Source organism: Arachis ipaensis, chromosome B6 (genome assembly GCF_059453495.1).
Source record: "Arachis ipaensis isolate K30076 ecotype BB chromosome B6, ASM5945349v1, whole genome shotgun sequence".
Classification (NCBI taxonomy): Eukaryota; Viridiplantae; Streptophyta; class Magnoliopsida; order Fabales; family Fabaceae; genus Arachis; species Arachis ipaensis.
In genome coordinates this window covers 119,607,868-119,620,184 of record NC_142441.1, presented here as the reverse complement: position 1 = coordinate 119,620,184, position 12,317 = coordinate 119,607,868, and the positions used below count along the sequence as shown (strand labels likewise).

General features: G+C 34.1%; 1 protein-coding gene across 1 annotated transcript; it reads left to right on the top strand.

Moving 5' to 3' along the window:
- Window positions 1-1,147: 1,147 nt before the first annotated feature.
- LOC107604751 (myosin-11-like) lies at window positions 1,148-2,725 on the top strand. Its single transcript, XM_088489634.1, has 6 exons — window positions 1,148-1,194; window positions 1,543-1,689; window positions 1,763-1,864; window positions 2,024-2,132; window positions 2,311-2,390; window positions 2,504-2,725. Exons 1-4 carry the CDS (start codon window positions 1,148-1,150, stop codon window positions 2,088-2,090), a joined length of 363 nt encoding a protein of 120 aa, XP_088345760.1. The 3' UTR covers window positions 2,091-2,132; window positions 2,311-2,390; window positions 2,504-2,725.
- Window positions 2,726-12,317: the final 9,592 nt, after the last annotated feature.

Sequence of the window (12,317 nt, the reverse complement as noted above, 5' to 3'; positions counted from 1 at the left end):
AGGTAATCTTTTGTCTTCTATTTGATTCCAGTAAGTTGGGTTTCTCGTTTAAAAAGTGATGCTTCATGGTTTCAATGCAGAAAGTGGAAGCCAGCTCTAGCTACATTCACCCATCCATCGAGAGGCTACTACAGTTTCAAGAAAGAAGTTTACTGGTCTACATCAATTTTTGCCAATTCTTTTTTTCTTATAATTTAATCAACAATGTGGCAAAGAGGTTGCCGCAGGAGATTGATGCAGCGAATCAGCGAAGGTGGGACTCTGTGATTGTTAATCGATATCTGCATGATCTTTGGGACTCTGATTTTAAAGGAATAAGTTGCTTGTTCTTTTGTAATTTATCTATATATTGACTTGTTCTGTTTATTTATTCCAATTACAGTAAAACATGATTTTTTTCTTCTCCTTGGCTTCCGCAAGATTCCTTGAAGACTAAAGCATCCTCTTCGCAGCACATGTTAGCTTAACATCTCTTCTTCCTTTTGATTTTCCTTTTCTGCACTTATACTTTTATGTGGTCAGATTATAAAATTTTCCTTTTCTGCACTTGTACTTTTATGTGGTAAGATCATGGAATTGGATTCATCACTCATTCATGGTGGACTTTAGTACCTTGCGGCTCAGTTCTACTACTATTACTTTCTGCACTGTCAAAAATCCAAAAAGATGATTTCATATATTGTGACACCAAGTCAAAGCTGTGCTGTTTGTATATATAATCCTATATACATATTCAGTTTCAATTATGCTGTTCAGTGTTCAGTGATGAAAAAGTTTTGGCTCCTATTCTTTTTCTTGTACACAGATTTCCTGACTCAATTTTTCAAAGCAATTTTTATTTTTTTTAACTAGTATCTTAAATCACAGGCTACTTTTATATTTATATGTATCTATATCTTGATCTATACATTTTGCTACTTTTCAGTGTAAAGAGATCATGAATTTTGTGGTAGCACCAAGCTGAACAAATTATTTTCACTTTAATCAGGTGAGAATATAATATGATTAACACTTAATTAGTTATCTAATTCTAGTATTGTTCATCATTTTCACTTTTACCTGGTTTTCTTTATCTTATATATGTTTGAAGAGCATTATTTTCTTATCTATTATATATGTTGTCTAAAAATTTAGTGACTGGTGTGATATGAGTTTGGAACTGGAAGAATTATTGAATCTGATCTTCTCTTCTTGGTAAGCCACATCTAAAATCTTTGTTCATCACTGACCCTATAGAATGCTACGCTATCTATATCTCTTTTTAAGGGGCTTAATCTTCTTTAAATGTTGAAATCTCAAACCTTTATAAACCATGATGATATTAATAAGGACTATAAATTACCTTTATAAACCTCAGTGTATTCCTGTTGCTGTTGTTTTGAACTGGCTGATTCATCTGTTTCAAAAGATGATAAAGCCAAATTTCACCTGAAAACCATTGCTGAGCTTCTCATGTAAGATTGAGTTATTACTCCTATGTTAACCTGATTCTCAATTACTTTTAAGATGATTTTAGTTATACTGTATTATTCACCTGATCAGGTGTGATCTTGCTGGTTTGGAAGATGCATTAGTGAAGCGTGTGATGATCACCCCAGAGGAAGTTATTAAACGGAGTCTCAATCCGCAAAGCGCAGCAATAAGCAGAGATGGCTTGGCCAAAACAATATATTCTAGACTCTTTGACTGGTAATTAAAAAAAATAAAATCAAATTCTAGCTATTCAAAACCTGCTCCACTAATGTGTTTAATTTGTTAATAGGTTGGTGGACAAGATTAACAATTTGATCGGACGAGACGCGACTTCTAAATTTTTTATTGGAGTCCTTGATATCTATGGCTTTGGAAGCTTTAAAACCAACAGGTAATATGTAGGAAACATATTATTACCTTACAAACAGCTAGGAAATCATATAGGAAACTCCACGCATCAGGTCTTACCTTACAAACAGCTTTAAGGGCAGTGGCATCCCTTAAAGAGTTCAAGTTTAGAAAACAGACTAAAGTCTCAATCATTATTCAGGTATGTCCAAATATGGCAGGCTCGTTATAGGTGCCACAGAGCTTTTAAATATTACAAATGCAGATGAAAGGGGAAGATGGCCAGGAGAGAACTCAGGAAACTGAAAATGGTAAATTTTCTAGCTATGATTATGTATTAAGAATAATTAGTTGTGAATTTTGTAGTTTCAGTGAAACTAGTCTCACTTGGAGGAATAACCAACAAAAAGGGAAATAACTTCATGTTTGTTCATTCTTATTTTAAATACGTGGTTTATCCATCACCAAAAGATTCTATTTTTGATGTAGGCAAGTGGGAAAAGGTTGAGAGGATCAAGAAGAGGATGAAGAAGGGGAACAGATAAAATTCCAAGGGTTGGGTTGGATAGGTAATGTATAATAATATTGTAGGTTGCTGAATGATTCTTTCTAGATGGGTGGTTCCCTTGAGATTTTCCAGATTTGTGTTGGTAGGTAAGGTGTCTGGGTTTTGCTTCTGCAGAAAGAACAGGATGCGTTGTTTCATGCTCCTCATCAGGCAACAGTTACAATATCTCTTGGGAGGCACCATTGGATGACCCAGTGAAGCAAAGGATGCTTAAGGTTAAGGAGCCATTGAGTTTACTTATGACGTAATTGCAAGGAAGTGGAAGCATAACAAGAAATAAAGGATTTGCTCATGAATTTTGACAATATTTACCTTTGTTTAATTTAAAGCTCTTGAATTATGATGGATTCCATGACCGCATTATTCTATTGTTTAATTTAAAGAATAATGTTGGCATTAGGTGCTCCTCTTTTTTATCCAATCAAGTTTCCTTTGATTGTCTTCCAACCGACTTTACCCTTTCTTTGAATCTTTCCGTTACTTTTAAGAAATCTATTTCACAAATTTGTTGCTTGCTCAAAATTAAGCTGCAGGAGTAAAAGAAAACAGGTATAAGGAGGTCATAAGAAACTTGCAAGCTTGGTGTTCCTATTTAAAATAAGAATGAATAAACAACTTGAAAATATCACTTTAAATAGGTGGTTTCATTTTTATTTTAAAAAACATAAAATTATCATTATAATTAGGTATAAACGGCGGTTAGAAACTTCCATTTTAAACGAAAATGATGTCATTATACTTTGGTAAAAATGGCGGTTAGAAACCTCCATTTTAAACGAAAACGATGCCATTATACCCTGGTAAAAATGGCAGTTAGAAACCCCCATTTTAAAGGAAAATGATGCCATTATATCCGGTAAAAACGGCGGTTAGAAACCGCCATTTTAAACAAAAGATGCCACTATATCCTGGTAAAAACGGCGGTTATAACTGCCATTTTAAACAATATAAAAACCGCCGTTTTATGTGAAAATAATGGCGGTTAAAAACCACCATTTTAACCGTCAGAAAACCGCCGTATTATCCACTGGTTATTACGGCAGTTTTCAGAAAACCGCCGTAATAACCAGAATGGCGCCCAAAATTCCGGCGTTTCTTGGAGGCGCCATTTTTGGTAATAATGGCGGTTAGAACCGCCGTAATTTCCAAAAAAAAAAACCGCCATTTTAACCTTTTTTTTGTAGTGACAATTTCCACCAAAGTCCTCATAACAAATATACTTGACTTTTGGAAATAGTTTGGAAATAGAAAAGTATAGCAAGAATGGAAAAATAAAACCGAATAACAACTTGACAGCTAAGCCACACTATCTTGAACTTTCTTGACAGCTAAGCCACACTAATCCAGAGATCTCTTTTGCCACCTAATTTACTTTTATATGATTTTTTTAAAAATTGGCTACTGATTTAGTACACTTCAGAAAAACAGCAAGCAGTAACCAATTTAAAAAAATCATATAAAATCCATCTTTTGTTGGATTCTCCTAAATTTTGGTGTGGTTGAACTAGAATTACTCATCTTTCACCCAGTTTAAGTCCCAGAGAATTTTCACTTCTCTAGAAAAAGTTATGCCTCTTGAAATATGATTTTGTTTTAAGGAAAGGATGTTGTCACAGCAGTGAACAGCCCTGCTTCCAGAAAGCACAACTTTGCTTTCTCTACAAAACTTGAATTGTCCTAAAATTTGGACATAAAATACTAGACATCCTAATATTTTACCCCTTTTTGGTTTCACCTCCAAAGAGTTTCAGAGTATTGAGATATGTGGTTTTGAAGTTGCTGTTCCAGAATTCGGATAGCAATATTTCTGCAGAAAATGACCATTTTCTAAAAATCATATCTCCCAAACTACACATCGACAAATTCTGAAATTTTAGAGGAACAATCTAGACATATCAAATTTTTATGGAAAAATAATTTCACCCATTTTGAGTGGCTAGATTGCTCCCAGTTTTGTTCACAAAGTGCTGTCCGAAACTGCATAATTCTGCAACATGTAACCTTGGGTTTTGAGAGGTCAAAAATTGATTCCTAGCTTTTCATTAACTCTAACCTTGCATTCTAACTTTTTTTTTATCTATCGTGACTTGTTAAAAAAATTAAATTAGTCTCAAGTGCTCAGGATTAATAAATCACCATTTTTGGTCAGTTTTCACATTTAAGCATACTCATATGAAATCAACAAGTTCTGCATTACTCAACACAATCCAGCCACAAATCACTCAAACAATTCACATATATTATCATCAATTTACTGCATCATATATAACAAATAGTCCAATATCATCTCAAGTAATCATTAGCATGTATCATCAATTAATTCAATCATGAAACTTGGCTTTTAGCCTTTCAACAAATTCTGCACTCTAACAAACAGAATTTTCAGCATCATCATCATTTAATAAATCAAACAAATCATCATTCAATTAGTTTAAACCAAAAAAGTTTTCTAAAGTTGCAATAATCAAAATTCTATACACGCATCCTAATCACAGAAACTATACACGCATCCTTAATAAGAAATTCTAATCAAAATTCATAAATTTCAATAATCAAAATTTATAATCAGTACAATTTAACAATTCATAGTATTTTTTTCTTTGAAAATCTCTTTACAGGAATAATCACATTTTGTTTTACATGTATCTTCTTTTTGCTATCAATTCAGCTACATAACTTGGATGCAGATGGCTTTAAATATTAGTATTTACACAGCATCTCATCAATTTTAATTTCATATATATAATAAATCAATATATCATTCCATCCATCAGATTAACCATCATCTAAGTCTGGAATAAGACATGACTTAACATTTTTTTATATACATGAAAGGGTGTTTGGATGATTGACACTAACAGGAACTCAGGAAGAACAAAATCAATCAATATTATAAAGCCTTAATCAAAAACACTAACAGGAACTCAAGAAGAACAAAATCAGAACAATTCACTAACAAGAAGAGAAGAGAAGAAAATTTCAAATTTACCTAATCAGAACTTCTAATAACCAAATCCCAAATTTCAGAAGATAAGTAATCTTAATCAGAAATTTCAAATTTCCAATAATCAGAACCCTAAATCCCTAATCATAAATTCCAATAATCAAATCCCTAATCAGAAATTTTAATAACCAAATCCCTAATTAGAAATTCAAAACATATAATTTACCTGAACTAAACTTGAGCAGGGGCTAGAGAAGAGAAGAAGATCAGCGGAAGAAGCAGTCGTTGTCGCCGTCGTCCTTCAGGCCTTGAGGGTCAGAGAAGCTCCGTCGCTGTTTGCAGTTATTTGCCATCTGAAAGAACGCTTCTCCTCCAGAATTCCAGCAGCAGATCCGGCAAGACACAGCTCCACCAACGGCACCAGGATGCACGATGATGACGGCTTGGTGAGATGCGACAGTGGCAAAGCATGATGACAGTGGCGACGGCTTCGTGGTGGAGTTGCCCTTCACACACGCTCTCTCTCCTCTTCATGATTCTTCTCAGGCTACAGAACCGGCTTGATAGAAGGCAGAACGACGACTGGGCAGCGACGAATGGTAGACTCCAAGGTGGCGACGGCGCAGTGGCGCTGCGGACAGCCCTCCTTCCTCCCTTCTCTTCTCCTGGCGCGACTCTCTCTTCCCTCTTCCCTCTTCCGTTTCTTTCTTTCTTTCATATTTCTGTGTGTGGGTGTGTGGAACAGGTGACCCCCTGTGTGGCTGGGTGTATGTGCACGCTGAAGAGGGGTGGGGGTTCTAGGGTTAGGTTTTCCTAAGGGTTTGTAATTTTAATTAAATTAGGGAATACATTATTCATTAAAAATATAATTTAATCTCTTTAAATTACTTTAAAACATTAATTAAATTTTTAATTTGTTAATTAATTCTTAATAAATATTCTAATTTAAAATATAAGATGATATAATTAATTATAAAAATTAAAGTATTAAATTCTAAAATCTCAATTATTTAAATTAAATAGTATAATTTTTTTTACAACTACTAAGTCTTATAATTTAAATATAGAAAATTATTCAATAATTATAAAATTTAGTAAAATTTTTATTTTAATTACCAAAACTTGATTTAATTATTCTCAATGAAATAATTTTTGAAAATAAAATCGCTAATAAATAAATAAATTTGGAATCAACTCAAAATAGGATTTTTCAAAAGTTCTGTATCTTACATAAATAATTTTTTGAAAATAAAACCATGAATAACTATAATAAATCACAATACAAATAATTTATTATTTATTTTCTAACAATCGTAGATTTTATCGGCTTAATGATGAGTGTTAGATTAAGGTGGGTTTAGGACTAGTAGAGAGAGAAAAAAAACAGAGCTCTATATTTTATACTTAAGGGAGTTTTTCAAAATTTTATTTAAATGGACGAGGATGGCAAACAACAAAATAAAAAATAAAGGTGTGGGTTGGAATTAGAATTTTTATTTTTTTATATTTGTTTTTATTTTTAAATTTTAACTATTTTTATTTATGTTTAATAATTAATTTTTTTAATTTAAAAATTTAATTTTTAATCAACATTTAAGATTTAATTATTAGTAAAATCATATATTAATTTTATAAAAAATATAAAATAATATATACCATTTTTAAAAATAAATCATTTAATCTTTAATTCTTTTATAAAAAATAATTCTTTTAATTATCTTAGAGATTTTAATCATTTAATCATTTAATTCTTTTAATTATCTTAGAGATTTTAACATTTTAAAATAATTTTTTTACTTACAAAAATTTTTGTATTTTGTGACAAACAAATAACTTGTTACAAACAATATTGAATTTTGTGACAAATTAATTTTTTGTTACAAAATAATTGGAGTTTTTAAAACAAATGGACATTTTGTTACAAAATATTTTAAACTTTTGAAACAACTTCATCTTTTGTTACAAAATATTTTAAAATTTTGCAACAAAACAATGGTTCATTACAAAAGCCAATATAATTTGTAACAAAAAAATCAAGTCGTTACAAAATATCAAAACATTTTGTAACAAATTGTATTGTTGTTACAAAACATTATTATTATGTAACAGTTACTAATTTTTGTTACAAAAGAATAATTTTTTGTAACAATTTTAAATTTGTTACAAAGTTTTTGTTACAAATGTTCAATTTTCTTGTAGTGCTCGCGTCAAAGTTTAGAGTCGGCAAACCTTTTATTTTTTAAAAATAGTTTATAAAAATTAATTTTAAACATAATTTATAAAAATTATTTTTTAATAGATAATTTTTTAAAATTATAATATTCATGTTTAATAAATTAAATTAAAAATAAATTTTAATAAATATAAGTAATAATAATTATATTTAATAAAATAATTTTTAAAATTAAAAAATTATAAAAAACATAAATATTTTTTAAAAAATTTTTACTAAATAAAAAATATAAATACCTCTCTAAAAATTTTTACCGAATCAAACCAAAATAATAGGTTTATTGATCTTTAGATCTCCTTTAGCCACCAAAAAATGATTGTCTAGCTATTGATATGGCCAAAATTAGTTTGCTTATCAGTATTATTTACTAGAAAACTATAGACACTTTATGTCTTGGGTAAGTGATGTGGGGAAAACTTGTCTCTCAACAAATCTTCCTTCGACAAGTGTACCGAAGTTGTCGTCAAGTAAAAACTCACAATAGAGTGAGGTCGAATCCCACAGGGATTGATTGATCAAGCAACTTTAATTAGAAGAATGTTCTAGTTGAGCGAATCCAGAAATTGAGTTGAGAGTTGCAGAAAATAAAATGGCGGGAATGTAAATAACAGAAAAGTAAATGCTAGAATTAAAGGACTGGAAGTAAATGACTGAAAATAAATTGCAGAATTATAAATGGGAATGGGGGATTTGCTCATAAAAGTAAATCGCAGAAATTAAAGAGAATGGGTAAGATTAGAGATGGGGAGTTCATTGGGCTTAGGAGATGTTGCAATTCTCCGGATCAAGTTCATTTTCATCTCTTCCTCAATCAATGCACTCATTGATCTCCTTGGCAATCTTAAGTGATTGAATTGTAATTCCTTGCAATTCAATCTCTCAAATCTTGATCAATAGCCAATTTCTTGGTCAATTGCTCATGAGAAGAGATGAAGTATGGTCACTGATTATACCACATGCATTTCCCAAACCAAGTATTGAGAGGGTTACAGTCACATACCCATCCAAACCCAATTTGGTCCAGCATGAGAAAGCATTTCTAGCTTGATCTCTTCATTCCTCTTCCAAGGTTCAAAAGAGATCCAAGTTTGAATAGCTTCTCTTCCAAGATAACTACTCAATTGGATGAAGATCGAAAGCTTTCAAGTAAAATCAAGAGGAAAGATAGAAGAAGAACAATGAAAATTAGTATTGATCCATCAAATTACAACAGAGCTCCCTAACCCAATGAAAGGGGTTTAGTTGTTCATAGCTCTTGAAAATGAAAACAAAGATGGAGAATACATCATAAAACTAGAAATTGCAAAGAAAGTAAAATACAGAGAGTGGTTCTTCAGCCTCCAGAACTCCTTTACAATTCAAAGCTACTCCTATATATACTACTCTTCTCAGCTTCTAGTTCACTCTTCAAGTCTTGGGCCTTTGGATCTTGAGTTTGAAGCAGTTCCTTTCTTTATTTGGGCTTGGCTTTACTTGCAGAGAGAAAGTGCGGAGTGGGCAGAGACTTAAGCTCAGGGCGTAAGGAGTGTTAATCATTTAGTGAAAGTCCAAGTTCAGGAACGTTAGTGACACTTAACATTGTCACTAACATTCCAATGCACCCCTTTTGCCTCACGTTAAAACCCACGTTAACTAGGTTAACGTGGCTTTTAACGTTGCCTTGTCAACCTTCAAGAACGTTAGTGACACTCAACATTGTCACTAACGTTCCAGTGTGCCCCTTCTTGCTTCACGTTAAAGCTCACGTTAACTAGGTTAACGTGGCTTCTAACGTGGCCTTTGCCATCCTTCGAGAACGTTAGTGACATTCAACATTGTCACTAACGTTCCAATGTGTCCCTAGGTCTCACGTTGGAGTCTATGTTAACTAGGTTAACGTGGCTTCTAACGTGGCCATCTTTTAGCCATCCCAACGTTAGTGACAATGTTGAGTGTCACTAACGTTGGCTCATCCTTCATTTCTCATCGTTAGCTTCCACGTTAACCAAGTTAACGTGAAAGTTAACGTGACTCTTGGGGGTTGTGTGGTTGCTTCAACGTTAGTGACAATGTTGAGTGTCACTAACGTTGTCGACAACTCTTCATCCTCCACGTTAGTTCCCACGTTAACCAAGTTAACGTGGGAGTTAACGTGGTACTTTGCACCATAGGCCAACGTTAGTGACAATGTTGAGTGTCACTAACGTTGGCTTCTCTTCCCCCCTTTAACGTTAGAGGCCACGTTAACTAGTAACGTGGCCACTTATAAGTGATTGCCAACGTTAGTGACAATGTTGAGTGTCACTAACGTTGGCTCAACTTCTCTTCTCCACGTTAGAGTTCACGTTAACTTGGTTAACGTGACTCTCTAATGTGGGCATTGATGGATTTTTTGAGAGTGTTATTGGCAATCACTTTTCTCATTAATCTTGCAAGTTACCTCCCCTTTTCTTGCTTCTTTTTGGTCCTGAAATCAAGCAACAAAATGCATCAAAGCTCTAGTCTAAGTCATGAGTAATGCAACATAATATTTGTCACTAAACTTATGCAAAATCCTCATGAAATCATGTGAAATGCACAATGTATGCTTGAGTTAAGGCATAAGTGAATATTTACCCAAAACTAGCTTATTTCCTAAAGAAATGCATGAAACTAACCTAAAAACAGTAAAGAAAAGGTCAGTGAAACTGGCCAAGATGCCCTGGCATCACAACACCAAACTTAAAGCTTGCTTGTCCCTAAGCAAGTACTGGAACAAGAGAATGATGAATGGAATATCCAGAGGAATGAGTCATCCTTGTGGAAGTCATATTACTGATTTTATGGTGGTTTCATGCATAGCAACTTAGGTTCATTCTATTACTGGCTTTCAGACCTTTATTCTGTCCTAAAACACCCACTTTGTTCATATCCCATGAGACTTTTATTCATTGATCCTTTTATTGTTATTTCAAGGGTTATTTGTGTTATTTAGGCTAAGTGCTCTGTAAGGGGGCAACTCTTTAAAATAAGCTTTCAGCCAACACTCCCGAACCAGTTGGTTCAAGGTGCTAGGTGTTGAAGCACCCCTAAGGACTTACTCCCTCAAGTCTCTCCACCATACATACACACTACAGGCATTTAGTTTATTTATTTTCTTTTCTTGAGACCTTGGTGTCTAGCACCTCTTTGGGTTACTAAGTGTTCTGTAGTGAAGGGTACTCTTGATAGTGGACTTTCAGCTGATAATCCCGAGTTAGTTAATCCAAGTTACCAAGTGATAAGGCACCCCTAAGAGCTTATTCATCCAAGTAGATCCCTCACACAGGAGCACCACAGACACTTGCCTCAAGATTAAAACCATTGATGCCTAGCCTTATTGCTTACTCTTTTTCTTTTGTTTTTTTCACTTCCATTATTCTTTCCCTTTTCTCTTATTAGGATCTTGTCATATGCTCAGTCTCATGGGTATATCCAAAGTCAAGTATTCAGGATAGATAGTTGTCCTCCTAACCTTGTGGTTGAACCAACTTAGCTAACTTATGACTACCCCAAAGATTCATGAATGCACTTCCACAATATGAACTCCACTCCGGTCTTTTAAAAACATAATCCTTCTCTTCTTCAATTTGATTTAAAAAGGGACAAGCTTACAAGAAAGGGAAGTAATGATGAAGTGACATAAAGACCAGTGCACATAGACTCTCTTCAATACCAAAAACTAAAAATAACATGATTTGAAAAAGGTTTAAACATAACATGGAAGCAAGTTCTATTTCATACAAGATCTTCCTTATTTAAAACACAGAGAAAGATGGAACAAAGAAGGAACTCCACCACCTTTTACTGTTGTGGGTGTCCACGCTCTTTTCCTTGCTTGTCCTCCTTGTTTCCTCTTGCATTTCCTTGCATCCGTGCCAATCTTGCTTGCTTCCAATCCTTAAGTGCCTTCCTCACTGACCCATGACTCTCTTCCACCCTTTGTCTTTCCTTTCGTGCTAATTCATCCTTCATTTCATCATACTTGGCTATTCCTAGATGCAATATTGGCAGCTGTCCCACTAAGTAACTGAGCCTGGCTTGAGTATTTATCTGATGTCCTGTTTGACTCATGTAAACTCCTTCTGCGAATGCCCTTTGCTCGTCCAATAGTTCTGCCTGTTCTATTTGTCTTCGATGCATCTCATGTATGTGTGCCCCTTGATGTGCTTGGATGTTGATTAGCCTCTGAGTGGATTCTTGTCGCTCGTTTTGCCTTTGTTCCATCCTGTTGAATGCTTCTCCCCATTGTTGTCCTTGGCTTAGTTGCTGTTCCATCATTTGCCTTTGCCACTCATCTTGCTGCCCCATCATCTGTAATTGAAGCTCTTTCTGTGCTCCTTGGCTTTCCAAATATTGTCTAGATAAGCCATCAATGGCTTCCTGTAATTGGTGCATGTCCAAGGTCTGTGGTGCTTGTCCCTCTAAGACTTGTCCTTCAACTACTTGAGGAGCTGTCCTCTTTCTTTGCTTTCGTTGAGGCAGGGGGAGTGCTGCAGCATTCATCCTTCGGACCGTTATTGAAATGCCTTCCTTTATCCAAACGGGGTCCTCATCTTCAAAAACCACTCTAGCTTTCTTGCATATTCGGTAAATGGTGCTAGGGTAACCTAATGTTCCTCTTGAGTCGCTTTTCTCTGCCATCTTTCTAATTCCTTGAGCTATGATCTCATGAACTTTGATTTCTCCTCCCTTGAGTATACAATGCAACATTGTTGCTCTCTCGAGATTCACCTCCGAGTTGTTTGCAGCTG